The 18,707-nt window shown below is 34.4% G+C and overlaps 1 protein-coding gene across 2 annotated transcripts; it reads left to right on the top strand.

The window, feature by feature from the left end:
* Positions 1 to 1,601: 1,601 nt before the first annotated feature.
* LOC132704276 (muscle LIM protein 1-like) lies at positions 1,602 to 17,044 on the top strand. Of its 2 annotated transcripts, XM_060674152.1 has the most exons (10): positions 1,602 to 1,757; positions 2,415 to 2,548; positions 2,705 to 2,861; positions 4,833 to 4,959; positions 8,666 to 8,762; positions 10,096 to 10,180; positions 14,141 to 14,437; positions 14,496 to 14,628; positions 14,688 to 14,992; positions 16,188 to 17,044. In XM_060674152.1, exons 2-10 carry the CDS (start codon positions 2,434 to 2,436, stop codon positions 16,342 to 16,344), a joined length of 1,473 nt encoding a protein of 490 aa, XP_060530135.1. In that variant the 5' UTR covers positions 1,602 to 1,757; positions 2,415 to 2,433; the 3' UTR covers positions 16,345 to 17,044. The 2 variants fall into 2 exon arrangements, with proteins under 2 accessions (XP_060530135.1, XP_060530136.1); XM_060674153.1 differs by lacking the exons at positions 4,833 to 4,959; positions 8,666 to 8,762; positions 10,096 to 10,180; ... (2 more) ...; positions 14,688 to 14,992; positions 16,188 to 17,044 and adding an exon at positions 3,840 to 4,063.
* The last annotated feature ends 1,663 nt before the right edge of the window (positions 17,045 to 18,707 follow it).

The following is an 18,707-nucleotide window of genomic DNA, read 5'->3' as shown; positions in this document are numbered from 1 at the left end:
TTTTGAATCATCTTGGGTTAAAAATAAATACGTGAAAAAAAAATCACACACCAACTGTCCAAAAGATTAAGTTTTGGCTTGAAAACTTAGAACATCTGCTCGATAAACGCGTGATAGCGAAATACTTATTTTTAGCAAGAAATTTCAATCATATTGTATTTAGACTCCAATAAGTAGATGCTATTCATTTCCCAAGTTGAAATTTATTACCTGGTATAAATTTTGACTTTTAAACGAAACGGGTTACGATGCAGACGGTCTTAACATGTGCAAAATTTCGAAATAACTTATGCACTGGACCTAACCCATCACTTGTTAGGTGCCAACTTTAAATTAGTTAGAAATGTAATGGACTTAACCATCCATCAGTGTACCAAGTTTTTATTAAACTGCGAAAGAAAAAGATTAAAATTACACCTAAAGGAAAATAAAATAATGTAAATAATAGCTACGATAGCAACGAGATAGTTTCATATGAAAAAATAACTTCTGTTAATTTACGATTGGCCTTCAAACATGTTTTTCGTGATGACATAAATTTTTGTCATTTTTTATAACAACACCCACTAGATATGAAAAAAGAATAACTGGAGCTCGTTTTGTTTTCATAAATTTTGGCTAATATTTTAGATTTATTTTGGGGAGGTTTAGCACAACTATTGCTTAATTTAAACTTAACATTTTTGTTTAATTTAAACTATCTGCATATGCATGTATTTTTGAAGTAGTATTGCCTCGCACTTAATAGTAAGCAAATTTGGGTTTCAAATTTATGACAACATTAAACAAAAAAAGTGGCAAATAAAAACGTACGTAAATTATACCAGATCATGCAATGAAATGGGTGATTTTGTTTTGATTATTCTGATTCAAACTATTTTTTCGTCCGATAATACAAGACCTCAATCAGAGAAAAGAGTCCTGAAAACCACCTGGTATCACAGTTAGACTTTCATAAAACCATTTATGCTCTGAATACATATTTGAGGGAAATTTTTCTGTGAATGCAGTAGCTAGAAAATTTGTGTTTTATTCCTTACAGGAGGAATCTTTTGCTGCGGTCCGCGAGACAAGATAACGATACTGGCAAACATATGATTTTTTTTGTTTACTATTGGTTAGTCGTTTTTGTTGTTAATTGCTTTAAGACATTTTTAAAGGAAGATCCTGGATAGAGTCTCAAAAAGAAACAATTGCAAACGAAAACAGCAAACATTTGTTTTGGACTCGTGCTTATTGGAAAATATGAAAAATATAAAATTGGGGTAACTTACCCGCACAGTAATAAAATCTGATGATAATAAATATAGATATATACATTGGTTCTTTATTGAGGTGGTGTTGTTAACAATTAGAGATTTTTAACGTCGCTGAATTGAGCAACAAAAGGAAGCGATAAGGGATAGCTTCGACTATTCACTGAGGCTTAAAAAAATAAGTGCCGAATACTGCGCATCGTTGTTCACTCATCCAGGTAAGGCGATATCAAATTCCTGAAAAAGGTGTGGATTTTCTTCAAAAAGCATTCCGCAAAGCTGCCGCTCGTTTTATCCAACCCGTACAAAAATAGACCGTCGACCCGAGTTCCAAAAGGATCCGAATCTATTGCAGCCTCATACTCCCTACTTAGCTTGATTGGTTCCGTGTGCAAAATGTTCATAGACTAGGCCGCTCGACGCTGTTTTCCCTGCATTCGAATACGGTGGTTAATTGCAAGAGGATCCCTCCAAGACCACTAAGTTTTACGATCCGACCAGGTACGATGTGAAAGGTTATAGTGCTATATAGTTATAGTGTGCTAACAGTGTGACCAGCCTTTAGCAGGGACTGTAGCAAAGTGTCCTCGTAGTGGAACAGTGTGAACGCTTGGTAGATAGTTGTAACGTAACGCCTTCGCATCCATATTTGGTAACCTGCATGTACACGCTGGCTCTTTGCCAGACAACGGGGGATATTTTTGGATCGGTTTATGTGTTGTTTTTTAGGATGCCTTGGCACGTTGCCAACTGGCCTACTAAGGGAAGGGGCTCGTTGTTTTTGACGCAATTTTTGACGGTGTGTTACGAAATTTTACATGCCGCCTCGTAACTTTTTTTTTATTTAAAAAATAATTGACAAAATGGCAAAAATTCCTTTTATGTATTTGTTAACAGTTTTTTTTTAGTTTTTCTAATTTCATTCAAAAATAATTCTTAAATCTTTTTACACTTTCGTTGTATACCTTTAGTTTCCATAACAAGCATTTAAAAGTGGTCCGTAATTACATTACATTAAAATTACACGTTTCCTTGGAATTAATACAGCATCGATTTTTAATTTAACACTTTTTTACTTAAGCCGATAGCTTTCCTCCTAGTGTGTTTTCGTTTTGGGTTGTGGTACGATCATTACTTTCATTTGTATTTTCGGTTTAGGTCGACTAATTAGATCAAAATGCCTTTCAAGCCAGTAGAAAACCCAAAATGCCCCAAATGCCAAAAATCTGTCTACGCTGCTGAAGAACGTGTAGCTGGAGGATACAAATTCCACAAATCATGTTTCAAATGTGGTAAGGCACTTTTTCCTTTTAATTAAATCCTCAAAAAAATCTGAACCGATATGAAAGCATCAAATATTAGAAAGTCAGTGTTCATTTAATAGCAAAAAAATAATTTCGCGGGGAAAACAAAGACAAACGATATTTAGTCATTTTTGTTATGTTTAGGTCTGTGCGGAAAGATGTTGGACTCCACCAATGTAACAGAGCACGAGGCTGAGCTTTACTGCAAGAACTGCCACGCACGGAAATACGGACCAAAAGGTTACGGTTTCGGTGGCGGCGCTGGATGCTTAAGCATGGACACTGGCTCCCATCTCCAAGGGTGAGTTCATTTGGTTCACGCTCACACATTTCGAGTAACGTAAAAAATACATTAAAATTGTAAGGTCAGCATATTCATTTAATCAAATAGATTCGAAAACGCTACTGGGACAGTGAGCGCTCCAATTCATTTCAAATGATTTTAAAGAACCTGAGAATTATTTAATTTTATTTTAAGGTACAATCTTCTACAAAACATTAAATTAAAACTTAGCGCGTATATATCAAAGAGAAATCAAATCATCGAACCACATAACGTATCGCCGACGTCGACCAAGTAAAGCGTAATTGGTTTTTAATGTTTGAGTGTTTACTATCCTGTAGATGAAAGCTACAGTTCTGCAGCGATAGAGCCGAGACTTCTGTATATATGTATATCTTCAATTACCATTTGTATGTTGGTCTATGTTTTTTCGTATCGATGTAATCTATATTCCACTCTCAGTGTTACAATTTTCCGTTTTACGGATAGATCTGGTAAATTAATTAGTTAAAGTGGTGATTGGTAAAGGAGAACAACCGCGCGCGTAGTGAATGCTGACCTTATAGCGCAAATTTACATCTAACAAACGTCTTTTATGAGATATTGTTTGGTTATCGGTTGAAGGCCATAAAAAATTTAAATCTACGAATTGAGGGCTTTCCTTATCTTAGTCCACATTAAATAACTTGTTTCCGCCTCAAATCTGCAAGCTAACATTTCTGATGAGTGCGTATACCAAAACAAAATTTCTATACTCCCCTTTCCGAATTTTTCGAGACTACTTTTGTTGCTTTTTAACAACTCCTTATTGGTTTGGTATGCTTGGAGCCTAATCAGAAATACGTGCTTGCACGAAGGCGACTTGTACAATTCAGTATCCTAATATTAAAAAAAAAGACATCTCTAAACGTTTTTAACCACAATAAAGCCGATGCCAAAAAATTAGTTAACCTTATTGAGTGTGTACCGGAGCATGACATGGCTTTTTTTGTATAGCAACTAATTGGAACGACCAAAGGATTGGGGCGACCGCCAAAACACCAGAACGCGTCGTCAAATTACCCTTATTTCCATCCTACCGTTATCGTTTATAATTTACTTTATTAAATAGATTTTAATATCAAAACATTTAGCATTAATATTTATATTTCGTTTTACAAACCGGATTCGATTATTATTTTGTAATAATTGGATTTCAAATAAAAATTTAAATTGGACAATCTGTTGTGATGTTTTTCTGGCGAAATATCCAGAAAACGTTTTTAACTATTCGATTTTTGGAAAAACGTTTTTTTTTTTAAGCCACAATTTACACTTGTTTATTGGTAACTACTCGGAAAAGTATTTTGTGTGAGTTTGAAAATGTTTTGTGGATATTGTCGTCACTACCCGGTATCCCCTCCAGAAACCTACCCCGGTGTCAAAAAGTGTACGTTGCGCAATATCAGTCTGTAGTCCCATGTGGATCTGTGACGTCACCAAAACCACAAAACGGTGAGACATCTTTTGTACGTTTTGACCAGCAGCTGATTACTAACGCCTAAAAACATCCTACCCTAACCTTTAAGTGATGGGATAAGGGGGGTGCCCTCAATTTAGATTCGATTTTGAAAAAAATGCATTTTCTTAACGCCATCGGGACTGTACATCCTTCTCTCATTACGAATATTTCACAATATAATCGTCGGTTTCTTTTGTTTATTAGATGAGCGGCAGGCAACAGCTTCTGGGCTAATTTTTTCACCAGATCAAGCTTTCTAAAATCTTTCAGTTAACACACTCTTTCCGCACCACTTTGTTATTCTTATTTGCACCATCGTATCCGACCGATTCGCGCTGTGTAGATAGCTTGGCGAATAAAAAGCGCAACGTCTGGACTAGGCCTTATTAATACCATAATAATAACGAATGAACTAGGTCCGATTAATACTATATTAATTATTATTATGCTCCGTATGACGGGATGTAATAGGTGCGTTCAATTTTTAGGGATGACGTGGTTGTAAACCGTGCCCCGTTACTTCCAAAGGCTATTGCTAAAGCACCTGAAGGCGAAGGATGTCCGAAATGCGGAGGTTACGTTTACGCTGCCGAACAGATGCTTGCTAGGGGACGTGTAAGTATTTCGGTCCTTTCGTAAGAACAAAGCAATTTCCGTAAACAATGATAAGTGCAATCTAAGATAACACAAAAACAAAAAAAACTCATTAAGATATCAATGAATTATTGATTCAATGCCTAAATATCGACTACGTAAACAAAGGCTTTGCCGTGTGAAGATTATGACTAATCGGGCCATTCACAAAGAACGAAACATTGCAAAAATCGTAAAACCACAGACAACACGTCAAAGCACGTGATCAAAATATTACATTTTAAATACGGAAATGGCCATCCATAGTTGCCGTTCTTACTTTCGTAGTAAAATGAAAAGCAATATAGTTTTATCTATACAAATCAGCTAAATGATATTTATTTTATTTTTCTTATTAATAAAATTATAACCATCTACCGATTATTAGAATTTTAAATAAAATTCTTTCGCCCGGATATAACTTCAATAAAGGCTAAAACCATTGCAGAAAGAAATTGCAAAGGCAAAGTCATGACTGCAATGAATCTTCTATCTTGGTAAAGCACTCTTTCAACTAAAAGTTTAAAGAGACAACCCAAATGTAAACAAAGTGGGTAAAACGAAATACCACTTCTATAGCGTGTTTTTTTTTGCATTGGGTTTTCAAAAAAAAAATGGAAATGCTGAAGAAAAAAATTGTAGCGTGAAAGTGAAATGTGCAAATGTTTCAACCGACTTTTCTGCTACGCTACGCCTTGGCAATGTCGACATTTTACGGGTTGGTTACGCAAATGTGGCCCTTGTAAAAGTTGATTAACGGCGTGCATATCTATGAGCATTTATTTATTACTATATATTAATTATTATAGTCATTTCACATTGAAATGTCAAAAATAGAAGTCAAAGAAAATTTATATAACCTACATAAATTTACGAGGATTAAGAAAATTCGTTGGAATTATAAACAACTTGTTAGAAAATTATTTGTTCCTATATCCACGAGACAATATTTTATCGGATCAAATAAATACATTTCTCAAAATATTTTGTTAATATAAATTGACATGCTGGTTTCGAAAAAATGTTCTATCCACTCAAAAATATATTAATTCTTAACTTAATACTAAAAATTATTTAGGCTAAATTATTTATTCAAAATAAATTACATAGTTTCAACAATTAACAACAATTAAATGAAGTAATACAGTTTGATCACCAAAAGTTGACACTATCCGTTTTTCTTCTTTAATATAATATTTGATAAAATGAAATTCAAGCAAATGGTTTATTTTGATCAAGTTTCTATTCATTCAACAGCTTATTTGAATATTAATGTATTTTCGGTGACCTAGCTGTGGTCTCCTTCCGACTTCGCTTGTATTAAAAATGTGTTGTTGTTGTTGACCAAATATAATTATTCTTAGCTACCAAGTTAAGGTTCGCAAAATCAAAAATTACACAACGAGTAACGTTGGTGATAGAAAGATCCATGCTGCTATACAATACTGAAGCGCTATAGGGAATGATAGGGGGACGCCTAAATAAAAGGCTAAATATTGCTTATTATCTACAAAGAAAAACTCTTACACATATAAAAATAAAAGCATGAGAAACAAAAGATACAGTATAAACGGGAATATTTCTGCAAGTAACATTGACTAGCCCAGCATATACTAAAAATTCCCTTGCAGATTCCACGTGTAGGCTAAAAGTAAACTCTGAGTATAATTTGTGTGTTCTATGTAGCAGTGCCTATTAGGAGCTTTGTATCTTCACCAAGTTCTATATAGTTTCAAACATATTGGACATGGACTGAAAATAAAGCGAACTTGCTGTTATGCAAATTGAAGCAAGTTTTCAGTAGTATCTCTAGCAATTTAACAAAGTATATGCTTGATATTTTCCGGAGGAAGTCAATTATTTTTCAATTAAACAAATATTTATTATCTTTGTCGCCAAGAGAAAAAGTTTATTTAATTTAACAATGTTCTATTAAACTGTTAAAATGTTTCATTACCATTTGTGGTCTTCCAAAATAATATTATTGGATTGAATAAACGGCTATATCACCGTAATTTAACATAAACAAAGAAAATGGTTTATTTTTAACAGACTTTTCTAGCTAAATATATTTTGCTTCATCTTTTCATTCTGTGTACTACAGTAAATAAATATATCAAGAAAGGATTTTGATATACTTATTACAACTTCAAGTGTATTGAAAAAAGAATATTTAATTTGTATGTTTTGACCGATTGTGCAAATCCTTATTGGTGCAAGGAAACACTTGTGGATGGTAATTGCTATACCAACGGAAATAAAATGTATGGATTTTCGCAAACATAGTCACGGAATTCGGGTTCAACCGATATTAAATATCATATCTGCGTATAAAACAGCACTAACCTAAACAATATACAGGGTTGGCATAAACTATGTTTCCGTTGTCAAAACTGTGAGCGATGGTTGGATTCGACAACTCATTGCGATGCTCCCGATGGTATGGTATATTGCAGAGGTACGCTGCGAGTTTATAAGTTCGTCCCAACCTTGAATCACAAACAGATGTCTGGCGTTTTGCGAACTGTTTTCAACTGTCGCCTACTACATTCCTTTAAAGACGATTGTAGCCATTATAATTCCTTAGTTTTGCAGTCATTTGGGGGTTTGGCCCTCGAGCCATTATATTTAAAGAGAGCTAACCAAAACTAATCAAAAGCTGATCATGTTGGGTGTCATTTTTCAGTCACTTTGGATGGTTAAGTTCAAATATGATATGTCTATGTCTTATCCCTTTAGAGGCAATGTTTAACTAAAAAAGAAAGTAAATAGAGGAGATTATTAAATTATACAATAATTTATGAGCGACTCCAACTAAAGGTCCACAATACTTGCTGTGGTACAACTGAATTAATTTTTCATAAAACAATTTAACAAAAGGACATAAATGAAAATAGCTTAAATTCGAACAGCTCGAGATCCTCATCCATATAGGCAGCGCAACTGACCTTGCCTCACTCAGTGTACGAGCAGTGAATATTCAAAGATTATCTGTATTTACCTGAGCCATATAAGACTCAGTACTTTATCTAGTTCATGGGAAAATATCGTTAAAATCATAAGTCACATGTTCTTTAGCCAGAAAACTGAACAACTTCTTTCTGCAATGAACGCGAAATTTTCACACCTGCTGTGTGTCCAATCTTTTGGTACTTGTTCTTTGTTTCTTTTTCAAGTATTTTGGCCATAGTAACGAACCCTGGGTTGAACTTTTTGTCTTCACTGTTCGATTATTCCGTGGATCAAAAATTTTCATCTCTATTTTTGAAAATCAATCTCATTCAATACCTGAGGAATGGCACTCTGCCTGCTTCTCAAAAATAAGCATAAAAAAGAAAAATTAGACTTAATTTTAGATGTTGCAGATGTTAAAGCGGAATGTTAGCTCATACAACAAATTTTAGAACAGTAAATTGGTAATGGTAAATTGGAAAGGCACAAACTTTATTTGAATAAAAAATAGTCGTTAGTTAATGGGTTAATCCAAATGCAAGAAACTGTTTCTGACAACTGGTTGGACGAATATATTGTCGTAAACTTTTCACAGCACGTTTTTTTTTTGTTATAATGATATGCGTTTGCCGTTTCGTACCGTCCCTTGCAACAATTTCCACGTTCTCTGATCAAACTTGTGTTCTAATGGAGTTTATCTGATGTTGAGGTATCGATGGTTTTGTTAACTTTTAAGGCGTTCCACAAATCTTGCTTCAAGTGCGGCGATTGCTCGAAACGACTGGATTCTGTTAACGTTACAGAAGGACCGAACAAGGACATCTACTGTAAAGGTTTGTTGAAATAATTTAATAATAATAATCAATATTAATATTCATCGTATTCAATAAACTCAGCCTTGATGCTTCAGAAAGAAGCTGTAGAAAATTGCAATAATTCATGTTCAAGAGTTGAATTTACTTAATGTAGGTCGCATTAGGTTGGTGGACTGCAACAATCATACAAAGTTTACAGACACGGGTAAACTTGATATTTTGCTTTAGTCTTTTTGGAAAAAACGGAAGTTTGGAACTTTGAATAAGTAGACTTTAAATGGTGCGACCATAATAAAGAAAATACATCTATTGTTTCTATTGTTTCTATTGTTTCTATTGAAATTGTGATTTTTGCTTTGGAGGCCCTAGGTTTTATTTTAACTTACGAAACAAATTTCAAAGAATTAACGCAAAACGCGTATTCGGTCACATTTTATATAACTTTTACATTTTTCTGGGACTGTCTTGTCTGGTTAGTATCCTTAACGTTTGTGTTGACGATGTAAGTTTATATTTTGCGGCTCCTAAAACCACTGTAACTTATGGTACCGGTTTTTGCCCTCTTCTTCTCAAGCTGGCTACTATTAATAATGTTATATCGCAATCTTTCTAAAATGTCTTTAAGAAGTAGTTACTTAAGCTCAAACACCAAAACAGAAAGAACTCACGTTCACAATGAAGTGATTAATAATAGAACGAAAATTCTAAGCAAAAAGTCCGTCGGCAGACGTCCAAACTCAAGGTAGCTTGACACTAGATATTTTTCCTTAGCCACTTGAATCACCAACTTTCGAAAGAAGACTGCGTCTTAACAAGAAGAAAAGTCTATGTAGCTAACAACCAAGTTCACAATTTGACGACTACCAATTTGCATAGTATTTGTTCAAAGTGTTAAAAAGTTTTTATTGTTAATGAGACTGAGCAAATTATCAAGTGAGTGCCATGTGGCGTTTTTGCCATTATCTATTATGAAATTTTATTATTATTCATAGAAATTATTCCTGTAACTACGACCTCTAAAGGTTATTAGCTTCAGAAATGCGAGTTTGTTGCCATTTGTGTACAATTTGGACTACCGCAACTTTCAAAAAACATCCTACCAACCTTAGTAGGCTATTTTAACTTCTTCATTTCTTTTTGTATTTCACTTTGCTTTGAAATTCCTCGCGAAACTAATAGTTTCTTCTAAAATTTCCGAAAACTTGTAAAGTGACATGAAAAAGCGCATAATGTATATTATTTTGGCAATATTGGAAAGTAATCATATATTAGTTATTCGCCTCTATGTTCAAATTTTGTTCAAATAACCTAGAAAGTATATCATTGTGCATACTCAAATTATTCTGTTTAGTTTGCTACGGTAAGAAGTTTGGTCCAAAAGGTTATGGATACGGCCAAGGTGGTGGTACCTTGCAGAGCGACACCTTTTCTATCAGGTAAAATAGCACGACTGGCCTTAACATGTAGAATTTCGTTATTTTTTGACCGCTGCTTTAAGATACCTTAAAATACATTGGTGCTCATAGTAAAATTTTTCGAAATTCATAAATTTAAAAAACGGCTTTTTAATTATTGTGGGCGGTTGTTCTAATTCCAATTCTAATAAATGGATAATTGATTAGAGATGTGTTTTGAGGTACCCTTAATATTTTTAACAGCTGTTTGCAGTGACGCAAAAAAATTATATTTATTAAATTGTTCCATGTATAGCTTGCTATGCTCAACGCTTTGGTCCTAGAGGAATCGGCCATGCTGGTGGGCTATTTCTCGGCCTTATGTCAGACGCTTTGGATGCTGAATGGCAGAGGTATTAAAAGCGAGCTTTTATATATTTTTGTGTTGTGTTGTTGGTTTATTTCATACCAATTGCATGTAATTGATAGTTCGGTATCTACTATTTTGGTAAAAATTTTGTATCAAAGCGAAATATCCACCATCTCGTTACCGAAACTAGTTTAAAATTGTATAATATTGTAAAATATTTTTCCGTCACGTGCTACCTAAGCAAATTCTAGTTTTCAGTTCCAAATGTACCCTTTTTTATTTATGTTATTTTGAAAAGTTTTTTTTTCTCTCAAACGTTTTGAGGCCCAGTCATTGCTTTATTATGGAGACCTGTTTTAAATTCTGAATTGATTTATATATTATATTTATTCGTAATAGCTATATGAATACGACTATCGTTCTTCTCGGGAAGTAGTAAAAGTTAAGGTGGTGAAATTGTTTTTAAATTTATTTTCATATCATGCTTCTCAACAGAAATCGCTAATGATGAAAAGTATCCGTGCGTCAGGAATTACAGATTCTTCTTGAAACGATTATTTGCAACTGGGTGATTTGTCCTTTCAACATCATAAAAGTGGTTGACAATAATCCTAACAAATTTTCCTCAAAAGTTTTTTTATGTCATTTCGTTAGTTTTCATTTAACTTGATATTTCACTACTTCCTATAGCAGGAAAGGAAACATTACTTTCATTGTTACAGTGACCAATAAATCAATGCTATAGCCTATTTCAGAAAAGTGTGGAGCAATGATGTGTAGTGATTTCCCTCTCGGTCATAGGCGTAGGTAAAATTTGTCCAATACAATTATTTATGATCCCTATTTTAAATTCAATACTAATAATAAGGTTTGTTGCATTCCAGACCATTAAGCATCTTACCTGATATATTCGGGTTTTATGATTTCAATACTTTAATGACAACATAATTAAAATACTTAACCGCCTATACCTGTTAATTATAGCCTCAAGAGGAGGTGACAGTTACTCTAATGAGATTTCCTTTTTACCCTTCTGCAATAAATATTACCACAATTCATCTCTATGAAATGAAAATTATTACAAGATGATACATAAACCGTCAAGTGTCAAAACACCTCTTCTAAATTCTAAAATTCTGAAAAGGACACTTTGGTGCATTAACTTAACTCAAAAGTATCTGCTTCTTGTTAATTCTTTTTAAATCAATTAATACACGAGAGGCATTTTTCTTTGATTGCTGGACATGTTGTAGCAACTATATTCATATGAGTTTGCGATGAAATTCTAATATCTAATAGACTATATAAATAGAAACATATAATCATTATAAATTAAACAAGTAGGTTTGAAGCATTCAAATTTCATGTTTAGTTTTATTTAATCCTGTTCTGTAGTTGACTGTTCTAGTAAGAGAGACACTTTTAAGGTTTTTTTGAACTGTGACAAGATTTTTTGTTTCAGTAGTGGTCAATCTTTGTATATAGGTTGGCTTTTTTAAATTTGATTAAATGAAACATACACTCTGCATGGAGGAGAGAAATATTTTGTCTTCGTCTGATATTACAAACGAGTCTTAACCATGAATTTTGCGCCACCTGAGTTCTCCGTATACCTGAAGAGTCTAAGCAGCGCTTATTTGACGGGATTATTTGAATTGAATATTGCAGCACCTGATACATTAGCTTCAAATTCATGACGTTTTAACGCAATTGTTTATGTAAAAGCTGTCAAATGTCAATCCAACTTTTGTGAAAAATTTTTCGCAGCTTTTTATTAACTTTTCTTTGTTGTACCTTGGAGAAATGGTTATTTCCTCAATTAACAATACTAGATGTCTTCGATGATCTTGTCCATGGCCAATATCCTGGTTTCCAATATCTAATAACTGAGTTCATTTTATACGTGTAACAAATATAAAATTTAAAATTGATCCGTGGGCTACTCCGGACATAACATCTTTAGAATGCGAAAGATTCAGTCTTTGGGTTCTTCCTGACAAAAAGCTTTGAACAAGATTCAAATGCGCTTTAGATAAGTTTATGGATTTCGGAGTTGCTATTAGAAGACGGTGGTTGATCAAAAGCTTTTCTAAAGTCTAATAATACAACCCCTATAAGTTATGTTTGATCTGCTGCTTCACACATATCATTGGTCAAATTTGAAAGTGACTTTTCACAACTAAAGCCCTGCTTACTGATTTGATGGTGAGATGTTCTTGTTTTCCAAAAATTTTCGAAACTGTTTTTTTAATATTTTTAATAGGGTACACATTATACTGACCCGACAAAGATATTTAAAGTCCTGAGGGCGACTACATTTTGGCAGAGGGCTAATAATATTAGATATTAAGATCTTAGACTTCAGTTCACCAAGTGCATAAGGAAAGTCAAAATATGTGGATAACACCAAAGAATCATTTTTAGGTTTACACGATCGCGGACACGTTAGCATGAAATTTTAGACCTAACATTATTTTTTGAATTTCATTTTCAGTGACATACTGAACTTCGAAAGAGCCAATGTGAATTTGATTGGTGTTTGATTCTATAATTTCCTCACTAATAGGTAATGTTGTATTGTCGATAAAAAAATCAAATTTAACGCTATTGTAGTTTTCCATTTTCTTATATTAAGTGAGTTCAGAGTTGTCCAAGTTTGCTTAATTCCCCCAGTTCGCATTTTATGCTCGAAATATTTTTCATATCTACAGGCTATAGTTGTATAATTGGGTAGTATTTCATAGTATTCACGCTCAGCTTGTATTATAAATCTCTTCCACTTTAACTTGGCCTTATCTCTCTATCTCTCACTTTTATGGTTTTTAAACAATGATAAAATTTTTGCGGTAAAGAAGTCTATTCTGCCATTCGGATCAGGGAAGTTGTTAAGTTTTTAATTAAATTTGTATTTGAGACTAAAATACAATCTAACAATATAATACTATACACAAATCCGTGCGCGTAGGCTCATTGATAATTTGTTGCATGTCTAACGATTCAAGGACAGAATTGAATTTGTAGAAAGCGTCACTGTATGTAAGAAAATCAACATTAAACTCACCGAAGCAAAAAACTTCATCCACCTCTATAAAAAATAGTATCACCGTGTCTTTGAAAATATTCAAAAAATTATATGATGGTGTATCTGGCGCGCGATATATGACTGAAAACCCGAAAGACCATTTTTTCTATTTTAAAAGTTATGCACACCTATTCGTTATGTTTAATGACAGCTCTGAAATATAAAAACTTGAGAAACATTGACCATATATGAATGTGATTACACAAAATATTTTTGTTTGCCACAATTCAATAATTTCCGTGTCTTTAATTACGGGACCTACCAAATAGGAAAAATCTAAGATATATAAGTATTAGGCGTATACAATTTTGTTGAAAAACATTTTCATATTGGATATATTACCCTTTGTCGGGTGTCATTTACAAGTTCATTGATCTGGACGCTGAGGCTTAGAAAATACAGTACTTGCTCTAGTCGCTCGCGAATACTTTTTATTGACTGGTATCTTTAATTAGCGACTTTATTGATAGATAACAATACTAATTAATACTAAATAGTGCCAAAATAACTAAACCCCAACGAAACGTATGAGTACCGTTTACCGTTTCAGCGGCCAAGCCCCGAGAAACACCGTCATCGACACGGCTTGCATCAAGGCTCCCCCAGGCCAGGGATGTCCCCGTTGTGGCGGAGTCGTCTTCGCCGCAGAGGAAGTCCTCGCCAAGGGACGTCCGTGGCATCGTAAGTGCTTCAAATGCCATGACTGCACCAAAACTTTGGACTCGATCATCGCTTGCGACGGACCCGACAGCGACGTCTATTGCAAAACGTGTTACGGCAAAAAGTGGGGCCCCCACGGCTACGGGTTCGCCTGCGGCAGTGGATTTCTCCAGACCGACGGGCTAACGTAAGTTGCTGATCTTATCGCACGAACCGCGCCAATTTATATCCCATTTGGCCCGTAGCGAGGATGAAATTTCGCAACAACGTCCGTTTTACAATCCCGATACCACTTCCATTAAAGCACCACCGGGTCAAGGTTGTCCCCGCTGCGGTGGAATGGTTTTCGCCGCCGAACAGCAGCTGGCTAAGGGAACGGTGAGTTTTTTCTATTGATTGACCTGCTCTATTGGTGGAGACCGGTTTCGTCCGCGTAGATGTGGCACAAAAAGTGCTTCAACTGCGCCGAATGCCATCGCCCGTTGGACTCGGTGCTTGCCTGCGACGGACCCGACAGAGAGATCCATTGCCGCGCCTGTTACGGCAAACTGTTCGGGCCCAAGGGCTTCGGTTTCGGTCACACTCCTACCTTGGTGTCCACCGATGGCGTGGCTCCCGTTATCCACGATCCACGTCCCAACAGCGGACCCAAAGCAGCTCCCGGCCAAGGTTGCAGAAGGTGCGGTTACGCTGTGTTCGCCGCCGAGCAAATGATCAGCAAGAACGGAATCTGGCACAAGAGGTAAGTCAGCTGATTGAAGATGCTATAGAGCTTTATATAGGTTGCTGTTACACCTCGTTGTTATTGGGCAGCAGATGAAAACGCACCATCACATTGGAAGAATTGGCAGAATCTGCATTCAGTGTTTTCTTCCACTCCCATAAGGTTTAGATTTTTCTCAAGCCAGCAGTGAAGCGCCAACAGACCTACCATTATTCTTACGGCCTTTCTTTGTAACTTAGAAGGTCTACTGCAAATTTGGCAGATAGCAATTTCTTGGCATGTCCTGACTCTTCTGCTAACTTTTGCTAACTTTTATCATTATTTTATCTATAGTAACTGAATCTTTAAGGTTTACAAAAAAAGTATAATTCGAAATTGAAAATTAACCAATACCTTTTATTTATAATTTATTTAATAAATCGTCATAATAATGACATTTTTAATTATAGTGAAAAAACTTTAACGGCCAGGTACTTGTGTAATTACCATCAGACATTAACTAATAAACGAACCCCCTTGTTGTTGAGGTATAAATATTATGGGATTTTTGTTTTTTGCTTACATGTTTCATCAATACATCAATTTGAAAATCGAAGTAATTTTGCAGCCTAGATAAATGCTAATTTTTTCATATAATTTTAATGTTTCCTTTATTTCAGGTTATAAAGTAGACACGCAATTTTTTTTTGTTATTTACAAATAACTCAGGTTTTTCGGAAAGACTCGCTATTGATTTAAATCGTATTAAAAGTTGGGAATATTTTATATACATTTTTAATTCACATTTCTCAGTTCCTAACACTGCAAGATGAAGATTTTTCTACAAAACATGAATATAAACTGGATGTTTATATTACCACTACTTCACTACTATCACTATTACACATCAATATTATTTTTATACTAGTACCGCTTTAATATTTACAAATCTTCTGGATGCCTCCTGCCCCGATTGTTGATAAATCGGCGTTTCGCTTCTTCATTGCTTAACCGAAACTGAAGAAGCCAGCAGTTTCAGTTAAGCACTGAAGAAGTCAGCAGGATGACTGGCGAAACATCAACAATTCATTAAAAATCGACGCAGCAGCAGTAGCCTGTAGAAGTTTCTTTAAAAATTAGTTGATCATTCTTAACCGTTCTGCTAATAGTCAGAATAGATATGATTTCAGTTAGTTTGTGTTGTTCGATGTTTAACTGTCGAAATTCTTTCTAGATGCTTCAGCTGCGCGGACTGTGGCCGTTCCTTAGACTCGACGAACCAAAACGATGCGCCCAACGGCGAAATCTTCTGCAGAGGTTGTTACGGACGTCACTTCGGTCCCAAAGGTGTTGGCTTCGGAATGGGAGCCGGTACCCTCACGATGGCTTAAAAACGCGATAAGACACTTACCTTCTGTTATCTTAATCAATTAAACATTTTGACAGTTGACGCGACGACGCTCACAGCGCCACCACGCGGGAAATGGTAGCAATATTACAGGCCTGACAATAATATCGATTCAACAATACGCGAATTTTTCGCGGGGAGATGTTGCGGCGTCGTTGAAAATTGGTTAAGACTGTTATATAAATAAATAACTGTATAATTTAAACAAGGATATCCCTGCTTAATGTAACAATAATTTTTATGATTATATCGCGCAACGTTGTAAGTACTTATACAAGGTTTAGTGAAGTAAATTCTTTTTTGAGATGCTTTAAAACGCATATTTTTGAACGGTTTTTTTTTTTCGATGTATTTTTATAATATATACAATTCCACTTAATTGTTCGAGTAAGGACGACATACACGAGAGACAGAGGGATAAATAAGACTCAAGAGGTGCTGGTTACCGGAGATCAGCCTATATAATACGGAAAGACTTACTTTCGAACGACACAGGTCGACCTGAGAATTTTTTTGGTATATATGTACATTGACCACTTTGGATGGTCTATTCGAACCGCTGCTTGGCGCTTAGCACGCAAATGGCAACTCTTACATCGCAGTTAATTTTACGATATTTTTGTCTAGTTAATGATTTCTGTTATATTCTAATAAAACCAATAAAGATATCTTTAAAACAATAACGATTGTTTAAATTACACATGCCTGAGAGCGCACTCCCTAAATCGCTGTATAATAGCGAAACCTCGAAATTAACACACATGAATAAAATCATAATTTACAAAAGTTAGTTCTATTTAATTAGAAAATTAATTAAGTAGTACCATCGGAAAGCAATTGTAAATCGAATTCATGGCCTAATCTGTAATAGTTTACAAGACTTATTACCATTTATTAAGCATAGATAACTTTGAAATTAACAATGCTGAATTTTAAAAACGACTTTAAAAAATCTGGTGTATAATAGCAATAAAAATACCTGGATGGTCAACGCAAGAAATTCAATAATTCTTAATTGAATATGTGATATTCGTAGAATTTCTAAGCATGTCATTACTTGTCCCACGACCATTGCCAAACGTCAGCTGAAGTGGTTCAATCATTTTAATTTTTACTACCATACGTCCTCTTGCTAACATTTATCGTTATTTTATCTAAGGTAACTGAATCTTTACAGTTGAATTAAAATTTAGTTAATAAATCGTAATCGTAATCATAGTTTCGTACAAAATGTATTTTATTGCATATTTGAAGTGAAGGGATAACTTTGCATAAATGGATCCCTTTTCAATTTTGCGAGATATGGCGTTGGATGCTTTAAGAAACGGTCTTAGCAAAAAAATCATCATAAAGACCGCGACGTATCAATATCTTCTAGATGAAAACAAATTTTGCACAAGTAAAAGTTATAGAAAAAATTATAAATTGAAAATCCTTTCTTATGTTTTAATATTTTCCACACCTACAATTTTTTTTTGAGCGGATCGCTCTTTGCACATGCCAACCACCCACCCACCTACCAAAAGTTACATTAACATTAATCCAAGTGGAAGCATATGAGAGACAGGGAGTAAAAGCTTTTATCCAAATCAGAAAAATTGACCTCTCAGGTTGTTTAGACAGCTGAGAAATGGGATAATGTAATAATTATATATACTTTACCCAGTTTGTTGTTAAATATTGATATTCTGGTGGAAGCATTGTTATTCACTTTATTCGAAACATTGTGGCTAAAGTATTTGAATTTAAAGAAGTTTTTTTTTGAATAGATAGGGACCCATCACGGTTATATTTTTAAAATATTTCTATGGTACTTTTAATGGAATACCCTGTAATATTATTTAATTTTTGATTTACAGCTTAGGTTTAATTCTGGTTTACTGTATCTTATTTTCTAAGCAAATGTTTAATTTTTTTTAAACCAAAGCTTACCATTTGATTCAGAGTGCCTGAACATTACATTTGAACATTCGAATCATAGCAATTTGTTGACTCAAACGGGATGCGCTGTAACACCTGAAAGCAGTAACTGAGAAATTTAGCAAATAAAATTCTATATTTTCGCAAAATTGAAAATACAATGTTTAGGTGCATTAAACCTTTAATGTAAGTTAACCTTCATTTTGACCATACAAACCGAAAATTAAATAATATAGGGACGATTCTATTTAAAACGTTTCGCGTTTTTAGACACGTGGAAATATTTTTCAAATATATCCTAATGGGCCTTGTTCATCTGAAATGGCATTTTGATTTAAATCAAATAACTACGAAACGTTATCAAAACAATGTATTAATCTCCTCAGTAACATCAAATCACTAATTAAAAATGCCCACCTACTTTAA

Source organism: Cylas formicarius, unplaced genomic scaffold (assembly GCF_029955315.1).
Source record: "Cylas formicarius isolate icCylForm1 unplaced genomic scaffold, icCylForm1.1 PGA_scaffold_7__23_contigs__length_41026272, whole genome shotgun sequence".
Lineage (NCBI taxonomy): Eukaryota > Metazoa > Arthropoda > Insecta > Coleoptera > Brentidae > Cylas > Cylas formicarius.
The sequence above is the reverse complement of the archived record's forward strand: the minus strand, read 5'-3'. Positions and strand labels throughout refer to the sequence as shown.

Excerpts from the sequence above, each read along its gene's own strand:
- LOC132704276 (XM_060674152.1), top strand. The coding sequence starts at position 2,434 with ATGCCTTTCAAGCCAGTAGAAAACCCAAAATGCCCCAAATGCCAAAAA. Across the intron at positions 4,960-8,665 it reads AGATGCTTGCTAGGGGACGT|GCGTTCCACAAATCTTGCTT; the intron begins GTAAGTATTTCG and ends TTAACTTTTAAG. Across the intron at positions 10,181-14,140 it reads AGCGACACCTTTTCTATCAG|CGGCCAAGCCCCGAGAAACA; the intron begins GTAAAATAGCAC and ends TTACCGTTTCAG.